At 49.5% G+C, this 23332-nt stretch overlaps 1 protein-coding gene across 4 annotated transcripts in view; it reads right to left on the minus strand.

Annotated features, from left to right (window-relative positions):
* LOC135911608 (mucin-17-like) overlaps positions 1–23332 on the minus strand; it is a 270666-nt gene that overhangs the window by 16959 nt on the left and 230375 nt on the right. For 3 of the 4 annotated variants that reach the window (XM_065443924.2, XM_065443928.2, XM_065443925.2), the window contains exons 2-3: positions 2387–2670; positions 49–234 (exon numbers count right to left, since the gene is read on the minus strand). In XM_065443924.2, coding sequence (XP_065299996.1) covers positions 49–234; positions 2387–2670 — 470 coding nt within the window. Of the gene's footprint in view, positions 1–48; positions 235–2386; positions 2671–18679; positions 19239–23332 lie in introns of those variants that run through there. The other variant, XM_065443927.2, reaches the window with a different exon arrangement.

The raw sequence follows: 23332 nt of genomic DNA on the forward strand, positions 1-23332 counted from the left end.
ACCGCTACACTCTTTTCAACCAATGAGGAGACAAGTACAGCCACTCACATGTATCAAAGACCTCCGCACTGATGACAAGCGGTTGAAACTGCTCTCTGATGTGTCGATAGGAACCACGACGGCCGGGTACTCCAAGGACAAAGCGTGCATTTTCTCCTCGGGAGACGGCAACGTCAACAGCTCCTCCGCTCCACTGTCTCGCGCATCTTGGCCAGCAGTAACCAAGCTAGCAGGCTGCAACAACAGGCATGTGTGGCGAGAATCAGGCCACCGTGCGCTTAAGCATGCTTGCAAGAGCATAATGCACTATGCTAGTGAAAAGTGCCATGCCAGCAAAACGTGACCTTGAACAAATGCCTGCATCCAAGATGAAGGTTTCAAAGTAGTTAAGCACAATTGCATAATCACAATACAAGGTCATATGTGAGCGTGTGGGTTTCTTATAGCTGTGCAATGGCATGCAATTTATTATTATGCATGATTTGCATATTCACTAGCACATTATGAATGTCAAGTGACTTTTCTGGATCCTTTCGTTTCCAATTTCACCACTCTTTGTCATGTCAGCAGGATTTCAGTACATATGCTTAGTGTGAAACTTACGCAATCTGTGGTAACTGCATACATAGCAGCGCAAGATTGCGCACTTGAGCTTTTAGCCATAAACAAAGCAATATTTTATACTCTTTGCTTCAGATTTCATTCGTCTATGACAGCTAGTACATATTATAACCAGAACGCGTACTATATTATATAATCAGGCTGTGCACATGAGATCCCATATAAATGGAAGCTTTGCCTGTGTCATTGTCACACATTAGCACAGACTGCAACAAATTAAAGGCATCATTGACACTAAATAACTTATTTTTATTGGTACTTATGTTATATCAGCACATATCGGCAATATATCAATCCCATACTCACAGGTTGGCTGTTTGTCTTTGAACACATATACTGTTTCTTCCCCAGAGGTTGGGCATCAAGACACAAATGTCTTCGAGCCAAGCAATACAGAGTGCCATGCTATGTTGGTTCTTACAGGTGATGGAGGCTACGCAAAAAAACATCTATTGTCTGTAGTCGTGTACACTTCATATCTTTACTTGCAAACACTGGAAGGGCCGCACATTGCACCTGGCATGGTAAGAAAGCGGTCTCCCTATCAGTCAGACGGTTCTCACACGCATGACAAGTGGAGCCCTCCCGGCGTTGATAGAGAAGCTCAAATTCCATTGCCTCGCATGGATGATAAGACGAAGAGCTCGAGTACAACGTAAACCAGAAAAAAAAAAGAAAGAAGAGACTGACAACGGAACCCGGGACGAGCTATCTTGGAATAAGGACGAAGGGGCACACGTCTAAACAGGCTTAAGTGACAAGGCCTGAGAGAGACTCAACACAACTCTTTTTGCAGTTGACCTGTTTGCATGCAAGAGCTCAGAGCCACCCTCAGGCTACTTGCTTTTAGCTGTCGGTACTTATGTAGAAAATATATATTTAAAAAAGAACCTATCAGATTCTTTTTTTATCACCCACAATTTACACTTTCGCAAGTTGGGAGTCCTGGGCAGCAGCTGTGGTATCCCTGTACATGAATATAACCGCTATGCCAAATCACCCTTACAATGGTCATAATCGACACAAAAACGTCATTGTTATATCCGATATTCGTTATAAGCATACATTAGTCACAAGCTGTCATCGGCGAAATACATTTCATGTATGCTTCGCTATAGCCGATAATTCGCTATATCAGTGTTCGTTATATCGAGGTTCGAATTAATTTGTTCTAGTATTGTTTTAAACGTGCCAGACGCAAAGTTGTGATCGCGTTTGCTACGGAGCGCCTAACCCTCCGTGCATGCGTAGAAAACGGTATCCCGTTAGCTTCATACGCGAGGGCTCGTTACAGTAAGTGCACGCCGTAGTGTGTAACCGTCGGCAAAGTGCGACTCGTTTCCGAAACCGCGGCAACGCGTCACACACGCCACTCACCCTGCGGGTCTCGATGTCGAGGTCTACGTTCCTGGCGCGTGGTATTCCTGTACCTGTATATAACCACCGCCATGCCAAATCACCCTTATAATGGTCGTACTCGACACAAAAACGTCATTGTTATATCCGATATTCGTTATAAGCATACATTAGTCACAAGCTGTCATCGGCGAAATACATTTCATGTATGCTTCGCTATAACCGATAATTCGCTATATCAGTGTTCGTTATATCGAGGTTCGACTTGTTTGTTCTACTACTTAAAACGGTATCCCGTTAGCTTCATACGCGAGGGCTCGTTACAATACGTGCACACCGGAGTGTATAACTGTCAGCAAAGTGCGACTCGTTTCCGAAACCGCGGCAACGCGTCACACACGCCACTCACCCTACGGGTCTCGATGTCGAGGTCTACGTTCCTGGCGCGCGGTGAGGCGTCTCCCCACACGGGCATGCAGAGGAACAGTCTCCGGGGCGAGTCCTCGGCGCCGCTCCACCCATCGTCTACGGCAGCGCCGCGGATCACGTGCAGGGCAGGCGTGGCCGCGGCGTGCTCGTAGAGCTGGCGCACCCGCTGGGGCCGCGAGTCCCGCGTGAACAGGCAGCTGGCATGCTCGTACCGCGTCCGGTAGTGGTCCTTCAGCTGGCTGAACTTGGTCAGGTCTCCTAAGGCTGCGCCGGGAGGAATATTGAGAACGTACATATACATGTGTGTGTATTAAAGACTAGCTTCAGCGTTGTGTGTGAAAAAAAAAAAACACGTAGCTTAATTAAGAGAGACACAATAAAGACGACAAGACGTAGTGCTCTTTCAGCTGGCTGAACTTGGTCAGGTCTCCTAAGGCTGCGCCGGGAGGAACATTGAGAACATACATATATATGTGTGTGTGTGAGTGCGTTTGTTACAGACTAGCTTCAGCGTTGTGTAAAAAAAGAAACGTAGCTTAATTAAGAGAGACACAATAAAGACGACGGGACGCAGGCTACAGGTGAATCGACTAACCCCCCTAAAACACGTTTCAGTGGTTCCTTCGGCCCTGAAATCATTTATTGCGACAGCGGCAACGACCGCACCGCGTATAGAGACCGCCGTCTTGTTGGCGTGCTCGTTCCTCAAGCATTGGCATTAACCGTAAATAGTTACGAGTAACTACGGAGAACGGCCGAGAATTCATTAGTTTTCGTGCGGTTTGGTAGAGGGAGAGGTTTCTCTTTTATGATATATTGGTTCCATTGGCGCAAGGCCCAGGTCTGGTCAAAGAGCGCCATGCTATAGTGACCCTGGGCTTGCAACGCAACAATTGAATTGCTAATGGTCTATGTAACATGGCCGCACAGGGGCCTAAATACCGTTCGCCGTGAAGTGCGTAATGTATACATATGCAATACAGCTATACCAATGGCTTACGAACTGTGCGCATTACGAACATAAAATAGATGCTTTGAATGGGTGGTGCACTAAAACGTATCACGCAGTGCCAGCGGTATCCATGCCCCACCAGAACCCTTGAATGCAAGTGCCTGGAGATGTGCACAGCACCCTGCTTACAAGAAAAATGGCACCTGTCATTTTTATTACTATTATTGAAAGAACTGATGGGCGTATGCCCTTGTCGCAACTCCTACCGAGCGTACGTGCTGTACAAAACGCTATACAATCGCAGCAGCGTCCTCCACTGTGAGGTCGTGGTGCGAATCTATTGAGCTTATAACACGCAATAAATCGACATCATTAAAAAATATATATTAAAACTACCTTTGTGTCAAAGAAGGGTTCTGCGCCAAGGAACATAGCCGGATGAAAGGGAGTGTTCTCATCGGTAATCTATACAGGGAAGTGCTTTTTCCTTTCAGCTACTACTTCTACTTTCGGCTACTTTACTCCCGACACCCCAGCAGGGCGCGGCGGACGGTCAGTGTCTCGACACATTGACCACATGTAGGAGGTTCACTAGTCAACAGGTACAGAGAGCGTGTCGTATGTGTGACGTACTCTAACACGACGGAAAGAATTTTAGCATACGTATTCGCTTTACACACGGCGTCAGGCGGTCCGCGCAGGGAGCTCAATTTGAAATCTCGAGTCGGCAAAAAGAAGTAATAATAAGAAAGAAAGACAGAAAGGCCGCGGCTAACGCTAACCCCGCCATTAACTGAACGCCTAAAAAGAAAAGACCCCCCTACCCCCACACACACCTCCCGATATGTGCGGGTCACGCCAAAAGCCTTCTTTTATTTCGATAGAAATTTTTTCACAGCATTTAATTTGAGAGCCATTTATTTCTACGTTTACTCTTTGTATTTTGCATCTGAGCCTTGTATTTATTGCTGTATTTTGTGTTACAACTTGTATTTAACATTTTTCAATTTTGCTAATCCTGTTCTTTTTGCATATATCGCCCCTCCTGCTTGGGCCTACTGTAGGCATGCAGTATGTTCTAAATAAAAATAAATAAATAAATAAAATATGGACACTGCATGCGAATCTTTGCCGTCGTCGTCGCCGTGACGTTTCGTATATATTTAGGTATGTGTATGCTACTTACCATGCCATGCTATATGACATACAGTATATGCCGGTTATACTGGCACACCATTCTATCGTTATAAAGTTGCTCACGCCAGGTCTTACATTCCTGACAAAATTATTCTTTAGAATTTTGAGAGTGACAGCCCAGAAACAACTGTCATGAAGCAAAACACCGACAGCGCAAGCCTTTTATCTTAAGCCTTATCAGACTTGAAAATTGAAGCGCGAAACAATAACAGAGCTTGAACCTGAAAATGATGTAGTTAGTGGAGCGGCTGTGCACTACCTGCGAGATCGGCCCAGGAAAGAGGTTTCTAACGCACTCGATACGGAAAAGTGGTGGTGAAGTCGCTGAGAAAGATGTCAGCTTTAATTAATAAACATAAATGAAATTGTCCGATGGCAGGATTCAAACAGAGGGCTCCTAGCACCACAGCTCGTTTTTCACTAAGCTGACGTTTATTTCAATTCATGCTGCCACTACAGCTACAAGTCTTACACTTCGTGTAACATTCTAACGTGTTGCTATCACATTCGCTGCTTCGCCCCTACGGCGAAAGTGTAATTTACTTTTATTTATTTATTCTATTTCTTTTATTTTTTGTTACGGACAGATCGGAACCATCCAGGAATTAGCCGGGCCGCGTGCAAGGCGCAACATCGGCCTGTATATTTAGCACAACGACGGCCGGATTGAGGCCGACCCCAATACCCCATGCATAGCACGAGTTATTGCCAAAGCTTGCCGAACCAGCCCTTCGTCGGTCGGCCACAATACGTCACACAACCATCACAGGCGGAACCGGCTACAGAAGCACGCTGTCTCCAACCCCTGTCGGCGAGATATAAAGCCTCACAGTTTACGCCACTAAACGAACCGAATTAGCAGCCAGGAACCGGCCAGATAGGAAATCAAAGGTAAACACACAAATCCTTAATTGAAACCATACATCCACGCGTATACCAACGACAGTGCGCCCACGTTGAAAGGGTCGTAGTTGTATATGTATATGGGCATGCAAGGAACAACGTTCCGTCTCCGTCGAGCGCGTCGACGGCCAAACTTTGCGATCCGCGCGGGTGTGAAATCTTTCAATGACGCCCTTCTCGGCTTGGACCGTTCGGAAAGTGGCGATTAACTGCCCCGCGCCGCTGTCAACCGCGGCGCACTGCATCGCGCAAATCGCGACACTCTTCGACCCGAGAGTGGTCCGTCCTTGACCCATAAATCTATAAACGTCACGCGGCCTACGCAAAAAAGAAAAGTCACTTTGGGAAAAGTTTGTGTAGGTGATGTCACACCCGTATATGCACGTATATACGCGATCTCAAAGTAGTACATACATACGCTGGAAAAAACGTGACAAATTGTACCGCGCAACGCCGCCTTCATTTTGTGCACAACTGCCAACTTCGTGCTTTCATTTTTTTAGAACGTACCCATTTCTGTGCGAAAAAGGAGCAAGCCGGCACCCGCCGCGGTATGGCTGTGGCGTCGCGCTGCTGAGTTCGAGGTCGCGGGGTTCGACACCTGTCGCGGCGTACGATACCAGTCGCGGGGTACGATACCGGTAACGGGGTTCGATACCAGTCGCGGTGGTCGTATTTCCTTGGGGGGCGAAATTCAAACGCGCTCGAGAAGCTTGGATTTATAATAGGTGCACGTCATAGAACCCCGGTAATGTTACGAACTTCCAACCGGTGCCGCCAGTGTTACGAACTTGTACCGCTGCACCACGATTACGGCTTTGTGGTCCCGTAGCGCTCGTCACCCGTTTCGTGACAGAGCGTTGGTAGCGAAGACTCCGAGCCTGGCGTCGATGAGAATAACAAAAGGGACTTTATACATTATATACAGGTTATCATACAGGACATGAACGGGTCGGCACTGGGGCCGAGTGCTCACAACAAACGCGACTGTTCTCGCACGACGACGTCCGGCGAAAACGCGTTACACATCTCACCCCAGTCGGGAGCGACACACTCTCCCGGTGGGGTCGGCAGATCCTGTTTTCGAGCGGCGTGTCGCTGCTTTTATAATCCCCGAGGCCCATTGTCACTCAAACGGCCCAATACAAAGTCAGCACACGGCGGTCGTCCGAGGGGTCCAACCAGCGACCGCGCTGGCCACTCGGTTCAAAGTTCGCGCGCGCGGTGACCTCCCGGCAAGGGAGGTGCGGCGCCGGGCCGTCGGGCACACGCGGACACGTCAAAACACGCTGCTCCGCCGAGGCTTCTCCCGCACGAAGGCGCAGCATCTTGACTTGTGAAGGGAGAATTATGGCGCTCGCAGGATAGATTCTGCATCTTGCAGATTCGGGATCCGGGCTTGTGGTAATGGCACAACAGCATCCCCGCCCTCAGATAAGGCGCCGGGAAGACGAGCTGCCTCCACGTGGCTCGGATGCCAGGCGCGCACGTTCGTCAGGCTCGTCCAAGTTCACGTCCAGTGTCGGGACGCCAGGTAACCTCACGTGCCCAGGTCCGACTCGCCAGGACAGGAGCTCTGCTCACCACGTCGTCGCCAAGGCACCTTGACCAGCTCCGCTCGGGTCGTTCCTAAGACCTTGCTTCTCGCCACTGGTCCCGCTTGGTCGTTCTGCAGCTTGCAAAACCGACCGGCAAAAGGCAACACCCAACACGAACAAGTGCCCTCTGTCTCCCGTCAAACACCAGACAAAGCCATAATTCAAATCAACCTAATTAATCGCTATCCCCTTTTTCTCCCGCTGCAACAAGAGGCAGGTGTACGATCTAGCACACAAGGCTCAAACAATCAGTTTTCAAATCAACAACACACCAAAATAGAAACAATTATTAATCAGCAATAATAATTACAAATAGAATGGTCCCCTTGAAATCGCTTTGGACCGAAAACATACTTCTGAGGAAGCAAATGAGGTCATTCATTTTTCCCGGCGATATTTTCGCGGAATCCGAAGCTGCTTATATTTGCGACCCTGCTTATCCGTGTAGCGGCGGTACAATAAGCCAGATTCCTTGCCAAATGAAACCCCCTTTTCTTTCACTCCCCGTTTGACGCTCTTCCTCAGATCGGCTAGTGAACAATCTTCCTGTTGTTCGCGAATCCGAGTTTCCCTTTCAACTGCAGCCTGCTCCTGCCAGCTGGCGGAAACCGGAGTGAGTGCGGAGCCCGCGTCGCCTAATTTCGGCGTCGAGTCTCTATCGCGGCTAGCACTGCCCGCGTCACTCCCACTCACTTCCAGGACCCGCTCGTCTAGGCCAGCCTCCGAGCTCTGCCTCTCCCGTGACTGCTCGCCACTCAAGTTACCGTGATCGGTCCGTGTGCCGCACCGCCTTTCGCTCACCGACGCTAAGTCAAGTTCCCTCGACAGCGGGCGCGCTTTGGATCGCGTGGGGGCCATGTACGCCACGTCGGCAAAGAATGATTTGCCCTGATCCCTCAGCAGCTGCTCCGAGCTATTTGAGAAGAGGTAGGAAAATTGCTCCGGGAGGGCGGCTGACACAGCGGCTTCGGTGTTAAGTTTCCCAAATTCTCCTTCAATGATAACCGTTGCGATCGGTAAACAGACACTCTCCTTCTCGGCCACTTGCCGTATCCTAACGCACTCTCCCGTAAAATCACTCGAGGAGACGAAAGACGGGTGAACAACGTCCATAGTTGCTGCAGAGTCCCGCAGTGCTCGGCACTTCTTGCCGTTTACCTTAATTTCCTGCACATAGGGCTCCAATAGACGTATGTTTTTGTGAGTTTCCTGTACCGTTGCAAAAGCAATTCTCTCTGGGCAGCTTGCAGCGATGTGCCCTTGCTTTTTGCAATTGTAGCAGGTTAACGGTCTCCGTTTTTCAAAAGAACGCGTCATTTCGTTTCGCTGTTTCGGACCATCGTCATCATTCTGAGATGCATTCTGTCCATCCCTTACAGTTTCTTTGGGAAGGGACTCGTCGTCCCGAAACTCGCGACGCGTGATTTCCTTCCGTTCGTCGGGCTTCCCGTAAAACCCATCTCTTCTATCTGCTTTTTCTATGCGCACTGCCTTGCTGTGCAAGCTGCGGCGGGTGTAATACTCTTCCGCTAACTCTGCTGCCTTGTTTAGCTTAACCTCCTTTAGCCTATCTTGCAGCCAGAGCCGGACATCCTCATCAATGCAACGGTAGAACTGCTCCAACGCGATGCATTCGACAATTTTGTCGCGGTCGTCGTAAACCTCTTCGCCCTTCAGCCATTCCACCAAGTCGGCTTTTAGACGAAACGCGAAGTCAACATTCGACTCCTTACCCTTTTTTGCATACCGGAACCTCTGCCGGAAAGCTTCGGGCGACAATTTGTACTTCCGCAGTAGCGCTTCCTTCACATCACTGTAGCTCTCAAACGCCTCTTTCGATAAGCAAGTTATTACGTCTGATGCCTCCCCAGGAAGCAACGCTAACAGATTCTGTGCCCAGAGGGATCGCTCAATGCTATTCCGTTCGCACACGTGCTCAAATTTCACGAGGTATTTGGCCATATCCTCTCCGACGACAAAGGGTGGAAGTTGATCGCGTATTCTTGGAACGTTAGAAGTGAGACTAGGCGCTGGCGAGCTATTTCGGGTCTCCAACTCTTTCATTTTAAGCTCGTGCTCACGAATCTCTCTCCTTTCCTCCTTTTCCTCCTCGCGACGTTGCTGTTCTCTCCTTTCCTCCTTTTCCTCCTCGCGACGTTGCTGTTCTCTCCTTTCCTCCTTTTCCTCCTCGCGACGTTGCTGTTCTCTCCTTTCCTGCTCGCAACGTTCCCTCTCCCCCCTTTCCCGACGTTCATTGATACCCGCCAAGGCCTCAGCGGCTTCCTCAGCCGTTACGTCCCCAGTCCTCATGACCTCAAGGATCGCATTCTTTCTTTTGGTTGAGCCCAACTCAATGCCCAACTCCTCACAAATTTCGAGAAGTTCCTTCACCTTGTACTTCTCCATCGTTCACACTGTCCTCCTGCTGTTTACCCTTTTTGAATATACCTGCCGTACGCTACTATAACACTACTAGTAAGACATATGCAAGTATTTCACACACTGCCCTGTTTACCCTCTCAGCATCCCCTGGTTTTCAAAACACTCTTACTAGGCTTGAAACACACAAGGTTAAACACAATGCAACACCAAGTCAATCCCTGAGCTACTATAACCTGTGTCAGAGAAAGTCTGGTGTTTGAGGTAAACTTCAGGCACTCACCGCGCCGAGGTAGCTGATGCCGGTCAATCCCGTAGCTGCCATCCAGTGTTACGAACTTCCAACCGGTGCCGCCAGTGTTACGAACTTGTACCGCTGCACCACGATTACGGCTTTGTGGTCCCGTAGCGCTCGTCACCCGTTTCGTGACAGAGCGTTGGTAGCGAAGACTCCGAGCCTGGCGTCGATGAGAATAACAAAAGGGACTTTATACATTATATACAGGTTATCATACAGGACATGAACGGGTCGGCACTGGGGCCGAGTGCTCACAACAAACGCGACTGTTCTCGCACGACGACGTCCGGCGAAAACGCGTTACACATCTCACCCCAGTCGGGAGCGACACACTCTCCCGGTGGGGTCGGCAGATCCTGTTTTCGAGCGGCGTGTCGCTGCTTTTATAATCCCCGAGGCCCATTGTCACTCAAACGGCCCAATACAAAGTCAGCACACGGCGGTCGTCCGAGGGGTCCAACCAGCGACCGCGCTGGCCACTCGGTTCAAAGTTCGCGCGCGCGGTGACCTCCCGGCAAGGGAGGTGCGGCGCCGGGCCGTCGGGCACACGCGGACACGTCAAAACACGCTGCTCCGCCGAGGCTTCTCCCGCACGAAGGCGCAGCATCTTGACTTGTGAAGGGAGAATTATGGCGCTCGCAGGATAGATTCTGCATCTTGCAGATTCGGGATCCGGGCTTGTGGTAATGGCACAACAGTAACCTCTCTCTTTTTTTTTTTCTTTCTTTAAAGCAGACGAGTGAGAAGTAGAATGCCCATAAGTGAATTTCATCGTCGGACATACTTGGAGAGTGGTGGAAGGCTATAATAGATACGAATGCATGTTCACACAGCTATAGCAGCAAGGGTGCCCAGTAGATTTATACGTCACCCGGCCGGTGATACACATATGATGTGCGTTGTTCTTAGCCACGGCACTTCTCAATACAGGGAACGCACGCTTGTGTTATTCGCCCTCACAGCTGTCGGGCTCAGGCAGCAGTGAGCCCGACGTGTACTTGACAATTTCACGTCGCAACATCGCGCCGTGGAATTTCACAGTTGCGGCGTGATGGATAAATGTAGCTCTCGCTAATGAGGGACTTGTAGGCGCCTTCGGTCCCCCAGGACAGCTCAGAAACATAATATCGCTTTTCGAGTCGGTTATTATTACCGATATATTACAAGCCAGGAAAAGCATATTTTTTATTTTGTTATTACGTTTATCATCATCATAATATTTCTTTACAGCAGGGTTAGGTTAGAAAGTATATGGAACCATCTTCGCATATGTTTCTTGTCCGAAAACAAAAAAAAAAACTTTTATTTGCCTAAACACCAAGGTGAAGGTGTAATATCATGTGATAGCTCGGATAACTCGCCGTCGCGCTTTTCTTCGTTTGTGAGAACAAAATTATGTAGGTCAAATTGGTGTCAATTTTAACGAAATCTGAACGCAAATGAAACGCTTGAACCACTTCCACAATGTTTCATCACAATATATATATATATATATATATATATATATATATATATATATATATATATATATATATATATATATATATATATATATATATATATATATATATATATATATATATTACCAATTTCGTAATCGCTTCCGTGTTAATATTGAATAAATGGATTTGAGGCAATGCTCATAATGACGCGCCCTCCTGAGCAAAAGTTGCGAACTTTCGGCGCACTCCTTAACTTCAGTTTTCACCTCTCAATTACGTACGACGAAATGAGCTTTTCTTCTCCCCCTTTTTTTTTTTTTTTTAGTCGAGCTCATTTGTGGTTCGTATGCCCTTGCTCACAGGTCTACGGTGAGTCTCAGGAAGACGTATCCAAGAGGTCTCTTTAGGGCACCTTCTAACACGTACGCACATGCGCGCGCACCACAAACTCGGCCACACACTTTTTTTTTTTTTACGCACCATGCTTGCACGGGCGAGATGCTTCCGAGCGCTCCGGCGGGCCTGGGAACGACCGCAGCAAACAATCCGAAGCCTTCCCGACGGCTGACGAGAACGCGCGCACTCCGCTCGAATCTCGCAAGTCGTATTCCCGCCGCCGCCACTCACACACCGACGTCGAGGGAGTCCGTTTCACGGCGCACACACAAAAGAAAAGACACCCTTCACAAACGTACTACATACGCCGACGACGACGACGACGAGAGAAGCGGTCACAAGGACAAACTCGTAGAACGAACAAACGAGAGGAGCACGTCGCCGCCAGCAGCGACGTCGACTACTGCGACGACAGCACCGACGAGTCTCCGAGGCGGCGAGCACACGCCCGTACTGTACACGCACAACACGCACCCATGGGAAACGGAGAGCGCGGACCGCAGTGCGTCCCCCGCGCGGGCCGGACCCCGCGCGTATCCAATAACAACGCCGCAGAGACAGACGCTCACAAACTACAAAAAAGCAGGAGTAAAAAAAAAGAAAAGTGTGGCCAGTTTCGAATGCCAGCACTGAAGCAGCAGCAGCAGATGCAGAACTATGGCAGAACCTTCGGCAGGCGCTTTTCGGGACATGTGCGCCAGCGGGACGGGCACAAAGGACGCGCGGAAGAGGGAGAGGAGGCCAGACAGGTAGGAGAGGAGGGAGGGGGGGGAAAGAAAAAAGCTCAAACATCGATATATCGACGCCTGCGGAAGCAACCGCGCCGCCGTTCACCGGACGACCGGTGCTGGGGCTGGACCCGAGAGTGTATATACGGTGCGTGGGGTACGGAGTTGGGGGCGAAGGAGGTCTGTGCCCACAGCCGTCGCAAAAAGAAGAAGAAGAAGAAGAAAAAAACATGCGTCGTGTGTGTGTGCTTGCGCACACAAACACACACGGAGCGCACGTTGGTGCGTATTGCGCGCGCGTCTGTCAGGCAGGGGGGCGAACGCAGCGCAAGCTCCCCCTGCCCCAAAAGTGGGGCTCTCGCTTTAAGCGATTTCGGCGACTGCGGAGAGGGAAGGGAAGACGTCTGTTGGCTTCGCCCGAAGGAGGAACGTCACATCCTCCCCCCACCCGCGGGGCTGTTAGCAGTCAATCTGCAGCTCGTTCTGTTCCATCGGCGCTTCGCAAATTGCCGCCGATATCCAGCTCTTGATCTTTTATGCCAGCGTATACTTTGTGCTCCTTCTTTAGTTTAGCGGTGTAGGACACCCTCCACCCCACCCTCCTCTTTCTGTGAGTTATTGCCCTCCTTCGTAAATCGTTCGTCGATCATTCCTGGTAAGAGCTTTCGGTCAGGGCGATCTCTCTCTTCTTGTTCTCTGTGTGTCTCTGTCAGTACACGTTTTCCACAAACGGAAGCACCCCCGTCTATGGCGATCACGCTGACACCGCTTTTTCTATGATCCGCGCCCATTTAGCTCTACGTAACAGCGCCCTTTTCGCAAAATTACGCGCCGATGATGTCGATTGCGACGACAGAACGGAGAGCCTTGACGTTTATACACCGCTTGAAAATACGGAAGTGGTTGCGTGAAGAAATATAGCGTTTTCTCTCTCTCTCTCTCGTGCCGTCATGGGGACGAGTTTCCGGAAGTGCGTAAGCTAACATACAGCCCAGTTACGTGGCGGGCCCTTCGCATGACCTCGCGCCCAAGGCCGCTTCCCTGCGCAACAACAAAAAAACGAAGTAAAAAATAAGGACCGCGCAACGAGCGATCGTATCCCGTGACCACAATAAACAACCTTATGGAAATATGTCGCAGTTGGGCTTGCCACGACTGTTTCGAAACTTGGAAAGCGACTACACGGTAATGAGGAGTGGCGTATAGTTAAACGAACAATACGGAAACACGCATTCGGTTTAGATTGATTAATTATTCGTTCGAATATATTTTCATCAATTTTTCAGTAATGCGCTGGTTATTAATGAGGATAGAAAAATAAAGTTCAACATTTCTAATATCGCGCCGGAACCCCAGCGTTGGTATATACATCATTGTGACGACACGAAATTTAAAGCATTTCTTTCGTATTTGAGCCGTTGCGGCGCAGTAAATGTTCTCGGAAACATGCAAAGTTCAGTCTCTGGTTATTTCAGAATACAGTGCAGTGGATATGTATACAGCCCAAAAAATTAACTAGGTATGAACAGACGCCGTCCAAATCCAGAGTACGAAAAGGCGGCGCCGTGATAACCTCTGTTTTTCCTAAAACGATATCAGATTTCAAGATTACACTATGCCTACAGGAAAACAGGCTTAACTGATGCACCCGGTATGTGTTTAGAACTATAACGCCATATGGAGGCGCATATTACACTCTTGGGATATAATGGGACGATAAATTGAAATTGGCAAGACATTCATCGAGGAATTTTGCCAGGGTTATTTACAGGCTCATTTTTTTTTTTTGAGTAACGTTTAATTTTATATATTGACTCAAATAGCACGTGCGAATGATAAAACAGAAATGACAGCCGACCTATGCTTCGTTCCTGCTAATTTTCTGGCTTACCAAGTCGCATAACGTTTTAAGCCAACGTCTCTTAAGATAAGAGCTGTTGGTATTTTATAAGGGTAATCTACAAATACAGTTCATGCTAAAAAACAATTATGTTTATTGGCCCACTTAGGCGCGCGCTCATTGCGGAGTCACAAAGCACGAATATAAAAAAAAAAGCTACTTCGAGCCGAGTTGGGATGATGGCCGCTCAACGGAGAGTGGAGAGAAGGGAGAGGACTGACGATACACTGTAACGTCACGGACGCCATATTGGTGCCCCCGTCATAGCTTACACAGCACTGCTGGATTTCCAACAGGTTAGACGAAGACGCCACTTCCCACACTGCATGGTACGTTACGTACTGTGGACGGCTCTGATGACGACGGCACTCGAAATCTCCGACCCCGCATTGCCGCTGCGTGATAAGTCAGACGAGAAGAGAGCGCCGAAAGTCCTTATCACGTGGGAAGCATATCGTTCCCCTGGCTATAAGAGCCCAAGATAGACAGGCTCGGATTGAGGCCACGACGACTTCGGAGCGCGCCAAGGCGACTTCCAGCGCCTGCTGACCGAGACAGTGTCGAGTGCAGACGCAGCCCGTGCATGCTTTATTACTCGCGCTTGACGTCCGCATTTTATTATTTCCACTTAAGTGCTTATTCTCAAACATCGCTGAAGTTGCGGAATGCGCCCTCGTCGGAGAAGTAAGGGAAGCCGTAAACACAGGTAACAAAACGGCGTCATTATAGCATGCAGCACTCCAGGCACATCGCTTGGATAATAAAATGCGCTTTACGGACAATCGTTTGCGTGCCTAATACTGGCATCCACAAAGTTCTGTAAGCTTAATTAAAGCGTCGGCATCGTAGGGGATGAAAGTCTACAAATGTGAACTACCGTATATATTACATAAAAAGAAAAGAACCAACTGACATGACCCGACTTTGTTCGACCAGCCAACTGGCAAAACACGTTCGCCATTTCTCGACGTGACCACTACAGTTATATAACCTCTATCTCGTTTTATGCATTACGTTTTCAGTCATAACGGCTAAAGGTAAGTTTAGACCAAACTAAAACGTCACCCTCCTAGCTGTAGAATTTCAGAGTGCGGACTCGGCAGATGCTATACACAGGCCTGTAGGGGTAGAACCAAACAGAGGCAAGAGTATATACTTCAAGCGCCATTCGGTTTACGTTCAACAAGGCGAACAGAGCAGAGCACAGGGAAAGAAAGTTACACAAACAGTGCACATGCGTTCACTGTCAACCAACTCACCGTGTTGATAGTCAGTGCATCTGTTCCGCTTTTACCACTTGTGTCCTGCGTAGTCTGCGCTGTTCGCCACGTCGAGCTTTCAGAGCCGTTTTTTTAACCGTTGCCACGCGTTCCAAACACATGTGCGCCCTGTCAGGGGCGATTGACCCCGTTCGCTTCAGCGACGAGGAAGCCACGTGCATTGCGGAAGCATCCCCCCTGACATCGTTCGCATAATGCCAACTCGCAAATGCAAATTAAGACACGTGACTCGGAGCCTCCTACGCACGAGATCGCGACGGCGTGAGTCTCTGGTCTTCAACGCCGCGCGCCCCCCTATTATGATGTATATGTATATGATGATGTATATGATGTATATGATGTATATGATGTATATGATGTATATATATGTTATATATATGTTATGATGTATACATATTATGATGTATATGATGACCGTGTGGTCATCACTGCACTGGCAACGCGCAACCTGTCGCTCAATATGACTTTCCTGTGGGAAGCTTCCCAGTGCACGGAAAGCTTCCGGATTTTTGGCCACAAAAATAAGACCCCACCCCCGCTCCCCTCGACAACCACAGCAAGAGACAATGGCGAACCTCCGCGTTGCGCCAGAAGAAAAACCCAAGAGATATTCCGACACTTTTCATCTGTATAGCTAATAATCACAATTTTACAAATCAATTTCACCCTAATTTCGGCGGAAGTTTTTACATATTTGCACTTGAGGCACGTGGCACATTACTTTTAGCTGAAAAACGCTAAAAAGAGATGGCATGTATACGTTGAACCAACTTAAAAACGGGCTTTATTATTACTTTCTTTTTCTTTTTGGCATAGTAGACTGATAGGACACGCAACCGGAAGTAGTGCGGCAGCAGGTTCACTGCTGCCACGGGGTTCGCAAGGACGTCTATAACGGTATATCGCTCTATATGGCACCGGTTTCTGATTCTGACATGCACGATGCGATGTACAGATGCGAGACTTCGCGAGAGAGGTCAACAAATGTACTTTTAGAAAGAGAACGAGAAACTTGGAGGACGCTTAAGCTTCGCCTTTAAGAGTGGAACGCCCCGACAACTGTAGCTTATGTAACCGTAATTGTTTCCTGGAAACGCTGGCACTGATGCCAGTGATAAAAAAATGGTCTGAGAGCGATATATATATATATATATATATATATATATATATATATATATATATATATATATATATATATATATACATATATATATATGCTTCAGTATGCTTCATAATAACCAGCAGCCATACGCTGGTTCTCGTGCGGCGGCTAGTGTTCTACACAGATTAGACGATAGGACAGAAGTGACAAGACACCGCGGAACGCTTGTAGCTTTCCATTTCCACGAGCTAAACGGTGACACTCATGCGCTGCTTGTTGCCGAATCAAAAGTTAGCTAATTAAAGGTGTAATACTGTCGGTCTACATGCTGGAGTTGTTTGCCGCGGTTCGGAAACAAGCGCAGAACACCGTTTTCTTTTTATTCTTTTGTCATTTGCCCCCATTATAATGCGTACGGGTATTGAGCCCGCGACCTCCTGTGCTAAGCAGCAGTTTGCCGCAGCCAGTGAGAATGCCAAAAGAGAAACGACACCAGCATATCGCCAGAGTCGTACACACACACACACACACACACACACACACACACACACACACACACACACACACACACACACACACACACACACACACACACACACACACACACACCACACACACACACACACACACAAACACACACACACACACACACACACACACACACACACACACACACACACACACACACACACACACACACACACACACACACACACACACTGTTTTGGTGGTGAGAGAAATGGGTTAGTATTACGTCGCAACCTCTTTGATCCACGATTCATACCGCCTTCATCACGCTGCAAAGTGTTGCTCAGGAGCTCACTTGACACACGTCCTATCTTCCTGACGTTTCGACGAGGAGGTTTTCGAGGCCGAAGACGAATCTCCTTGTCGCAAAGTACGTTAACCACAGGCTGAGTCTTCCCATCCTCACTCATAGTTGGTCACTTCAAATCTACATCAGCGCATTTCAGGGCCCCTGAATCCGCCTTTTAAAACGGCTTGTCACGGCGCCCGTAATCTTTAGCCCCATACGTACAGCGTCTTTCACTTCATCCGTCGCTTGCGTGTTGCAACGATGTCACCCAGTGGAAACGTTTCCTATACAAGGGGGAAAAAGACGAAACCGCACTACCACGGCATAACGGTCGATGATTCACATAGCCACACCGCGGACCTCGGCGCGGTAAATAGGATGGAACGCGAAGCCGCGGGGACAAGTGGGCCACGTCAACGCTACACCGGAGACGACGACGGCTGGCCGAGAACAATGCTTGTACAGCGCGAGCAGCAGTTGGGCGACCAGACGGCGGGGCAAAGACGCTAGCCTGTTACGGAAGCCGCTCCGTTCTTTTCTTTCTTTCGTGACCGTGTTACCGAGTTCAAAACATAAGACAGCACACACTTGACTTCACAAAAGAAGGGGGAGGGGGTTGTGTGTGTTTGTGTTTTCCTTTTCTTGTCGACCACTGGTTTTCACAAAAATAGTCCAGCCTGTCCCGCCCGGAAACTTGTGAGATTTTCTTTAACACTTAATGGTTTAGTGGAAAAGAAAAACAGAAACCATGAGTACTGGTACCAGCACTCGCAGTAGTGCTTGTAGCAGTACCTGTAGCAGTACCTGTAGCAGTACGCACGTTTCCTTTTTACATAAACGGGACAGAATGCTTTAAAGATACTCTCTTACACATCCAAACAAATTACGAAGCATTCGCGTAAACGAAACCTAAGTGATATGTAATAAAACGTTCTTATTTAAAGTCTACGAGAAGGAAAAGAAAATACATATTCTTGAGAAAAAAATCTAAATGACCGCGCTTTTCTCTAATTGTCTTCAGCTTTGCATGCCCGATGGCAAGTACTTATTTCTACAAACAAAGCTTCGCTTACCGTCTTTTCAATAACGATAGAGTGAAAATGAAATCTTCCCTTACCGCTGGCCACGCGATTCGTCAGTAATATTACATCCACCTGTAGTATACCGCGGCGACAGCGAGAGCGTTATACGCCAGACGTAACGTTTCTGCCAGACGTAGCGCTTCTGCCAGACGAGCTAACGCACACCCGTTTGTATGCACTAACATCTAACGTCACCCACCTCACGGTCCTCGGCGTTGCCTTTCAGCTACATATGCCAGGTCGTACGGCGCACTACGGTGGATCGGCGAACGGTTCAGCGGACTAAGAGTGCATGGGTGCCACGGTCGATAGGTCAGGTGTTACTGGCCGGCCCAGCACACAGGCACGCCGCAAGTTCCAGCTGCATCCAGCGATGGTCAGATAGCAGACGACGAACAGAAGCGATAGAGCAGGAGCACACACACACACAGGAAGACGGCGCGTCGCGCCACACGGTTTGTCGGTTGGACGGTCGGCCGCGGCTAGTCGACGCCGCGACCTCAGAAGAGAAGAAGAAGCAAGCCCCCCCACTTGGCACCGTTGCAGCAACACTCGGCGATCCTCTCTTCTCCCAACGTCGACCGACGGGCACAGAAAAGGGATCCACGTTAGAGAAAAAGAAAGAAAAGCATAACGGGGCAGCAGCAGACGGAGAAGAACAAACGTTCCGCACAGTAGGAGAATCGACGCAAGACTGGCGACGACAACGAGGGCTGCGGCGCCGACAGCGGCGAACGACCGCCACCGCACCGAGAGGCGTCGAGCGAGCGATACAAGAATGGCGAAAAAGAATAGAAAAAAAAAATTACGAAAGTTCACAGCTGCGAAAATCTCGGGGGCAACAATTGCATGTGCGTTCAGGGACGGCGAGAAAGAGCGAGCGAAAAAAAAGATAATAACAATAATAAGGACGAAAATGGGAGAGAGAGGAAAGGAGCGAAGGAGGGACAACAAGACAGCGAAATGAAATGACAACAAAAGGAAGCCGCGGGGGCGATTGTTCGCAACCAGCGACACAAACACCGCTGACGGTCGCGCGGCGCTGGCAGCAGAAGGCAGCAGCAGGAGCAGCAGCAGACGAAAAAAAGCAGCAGACGTCGTTGACGACAGCGTTTTCTGTTGTCGTCTGCTACACTAAACAGCGGCGGCGGGTCCACCAACTGCGCATGGACGTCCGCAGCGCTCCTTTTTTCTGTCACCGCTGGCTCAGCGCGGAAAAAAGTCGGTCCACCTCGGTTGCAGTACTTGCAGCGCGTAGTAACGTATACGCAGCGGCACCTACGTTACAGCTGTCTCTGCGGCAGTGCGCATAGAGACTGCCGCACTTGCCGGCGACGAAGGCACCGTCGCGAGCGAGCACGAGGGCTAGGTGGTAAGCAGGCAAGCAAGGCGGCCTCGCCCACGGCAGCTGCCGCTAGCAGCACGCGCGGTGTAGTAAACGCTCGTGCCACTTCCGAGGGTCCGGGACGAACGCGGTTCCGTTGCGTGACCATGCAGGAAGACGCCGTGCGAGACGTTCCCCCTCGAGCAAGCAAGCAGCGGCAATAACAAGAACAGAACAGTAACAATGGGAGACGGGGCGTGCGATGGGTGACCGCCTTGTAAGAAAGTGCTTCCCGAGGCGTCGGCTAGAGTGAGAGAGAGGGTGAGAAAGAGAAAGAGAGAGAGGGATAGGCGCGGTGGTACGGACGTAGCGGATTACGTGGCTGCGATGAGTCGAAGCCGCCCGGGCGTGCATACAATGGACGAGAGTGAGGGGTGACTGGGGCCCTCTAAAAAAAAACAAGGGAATGTGGCCTTCCCTGCACCCCAGCGGCGCGCCACAAGCTCGGCCCCCGTGGCGAGGTGAGGATGGTCGGTCGCGGGGCGGTTCGCGCGGCATCGATGGGCGCGAGAAACGAAATTTATCACAAACGATACGGACGCGAGCGGGCAGGGGTGCGGGATGTGCGATAGGTAGGGACGAAAATGGAGCCACCGCACGCTTGTTTTCGAAGCTTGACACCAGCAGGCGTAAACGAGAGAAGCGCGGAGAAGGGAGCTGGTAGCTGCCAGAAAGACGGAAACGCCAAAGTGAATGCACGGGCGCAGAGGTTCCGAATAATTTCGTTGTACTTTAATTACGACGGTTATCACTGGCGTGTTTCAATACGACCCACATTACGCCTCGGAAAATGAGACGAGGATCAGTGTCGTTGAGAAACCGACGAAGCTCTCCAGCGGCTAGAACTCGGTGATCACAGGCAGCGACCAACCACGGGGCTATAGAGCCGTCTGAGGCTCGTGAAATTCGTCCGTTGAGAAAGCCGGCCTCCGCTACAGTGTGACAACCAGCTATGACCGCTGGATACATGACAACAGATTTCACAAACCACTGCTTCAATTCATACACAACACAGGCCTCACAGCACACATATAATACACATATACGCTCCAAGAATTATGCCTTAAGGGCAAGCCTTCATCGCAATAAAAAAAAAAAAAAGAAAGCGCAAGCGGCACAGACGCACAATATACCGTAAGGTGCTGCGTTCGGACTTGTGGGGTTAAATGCGGATGAATTTCTGAGCGTTCGCTTTGTGCGTGCACGCGTGCTATACGCTGGGGTTCAGAGAGTGTCGTACAACAAGAAAGCAAGCGCTTGCTTGTTGTCTAATTACTCCGCGAAGGTTAATTAAAGGACATGATCGAACGGCCGTGATCATACCTACAGCTGCGACCTTCTGCAATACGCAGAAGCCCGGGGCAAGGAATTCTGCCTTCGCAAACCGGTACATCAGACGACCTAACTTTCCTGCTCCTTGAACGTTTACGCTCAATGTGGCCCCAATCGTCAGAGCCACATTAAGCAGCACTCTTTTCCTCTACCCGCACACATTCCAGTACGTTAAGATGCACGTGCTCTTTTTTTGTTCGTTTCTTTTTCACGGGTGATTATAACTTCGACGAACATCTACAGGCTGGAAGAGGATTTCGAACAAGCGTAAAATGTGTTCGCGAAAGCTGGCTTCCCCGCACTAGGAGGCGCGATAGGGAGAAGACCACTTTCGTGTTTTTTTTTTATGTTTACGTATGTTTGTTCGTAACCGTGAACATTACCGTAGCAGCAGTGAATGTCGTTACGCCTAGATAAAGGCATGTCAAGCGGAATCGCTAGCCCGTTCGACCGACTGAGCAACTTGACAAATGCTTGCACAGAAACGAATATAACTAAACCTTCGCAATGAGACAGGATGTACGCGCTGAATGCGTTTTCTCCAGGTCATTTGCACAACGGCATTCTTCCTTCCTTCAACTAACCATACAAAAGCATTGTAATTGAAACGATAAGGTAACCCTATACATAAACGCCGCCAGCGCCTGCACTTCACCAGCCATGTAGTAAATGCATTAATGTGGCAGCGAGGAAAGAAACGTTTGGGTCACATAGGCTGCTCTCGCCACTGTAAAACTGCTGCACGTTTGGCATGACTAGCGTTCTTGCTTCATTTTTATTTGCTCTCGAATAAGTGCTACAACAATAGATGCGTCTACTGCATGTAGGCTTCGAGTGGACCGAATTGCGTGCTATATGATTTACATCCTCCTCCTCTCGTCATCGTCGCCCATCATGCCTTTCTTCCCTCTTTCTTTCCTTCTTCCCCTTCCCCAGGCGCAAAGTAGCTGGCAGGAGGGATATTGTACCTCAGGCCCACCCTTCTGCATCTCGTATCATTAAACTTTTCTTCCCCCCCCCTCTCTCTCTGATCTACAAAGACCAAAACCAGCCGGACGAGAGAGCACAATCCCACGTCCAAAACAACAAGCATCGCGTCGCCTCCGACGTCACAGTGCGAGCGCTCACGCTGCCGGAAGCGAGCTTTCACCTGTCACGCCTTTTCCCTAAACGTCAAGCAACATCGAGCGTGCGTGTGCATCACAACGGAAACGCCCCGGTTGGGTGTGCGTGTAGGCCTCCATATAGCTTCCCTTTACGCCATGGCGGCTACACGCAGCACGAAAACTCGCGCCCACCCTGCATAGTCGTACGCGACAGAGAGAGAAAAGCGAGGAGGGGAGGGCCGGGAAGACGCCCGTCCGTCTGAGTGCGAGAAGCGGCCAGCGATTAATTACCAGGGATCCACGGAACGCCGGACAGGCCTCGGTGTGCGCGTCGCAGGAAATAGGCCGCGCGCAGTATATACAATTGCGGAGTCCCTAGCTGGTGAACCATATACAACTGTTCCGACGCGGTGAGAAAACCGGAAGCGATCGCGTCTCGGCGGTGAGGCACGGACCACAGAGCAGCAAAGCGAATCGGAAGACGGCAGACCCCGGTAATGTCCCTCGGGAAAACAACACGGCATGCGGGGGGCGAAGTAAGGAAGAAGGCACGTTCGAACGCATTCTCCCACTCCCTGCAGCGCCGTCTAGCTCTCACAATTACATTCCACTGCGAATCTTTTCACAATTATATTTTATCTTATCTTTGAGATCCTAGTCTGCATATTCTCTTTGCTGTAATTAACCTGAATTTTAATAATAGTAAGGACATAATTGGTCTGAATAGGTAGGGTGGTTAAGCAGCGGTTTTCTTGCGGCGACCGTAGCGTGCAGTCAAGGAGATGCAATGTGCAGAGCGGAGCATGCGCAGTAGAGTGGCCGCAGCATGCGGGGACACGAGTTGGAAGTAATAGCGAAGAGTAGAGGAGTAACCAACCTCGGATATAACGAAGCGTTTGAAAACGCTCGTTCACCCGGGGATAACGTATACAGATTGCGGCGCATACGGTGAAGCGTTCGCAAAATTTCTTAGGCAGATTTTCTGCCTTTTTTCTTTTATTTTGGTGCGAGAAATTCCTCGAGCAGATTC

The sequence above is a fragment of the Dermacentor albipictus genome, chromosome 5 (assembly GCF_038994185.2).
Source record: "Dermacentor albipictus isolate Rhodes 1998 colony chromosome 5, USDA_Dalb.pri_finalv2, whole genome shotgun sequence".
NCBI lineage: Eukaryota > Metazoa > Arthropoda > Arachnida > Ixodida > Ixodidae > Dermacentor > Dermacentor albipictus.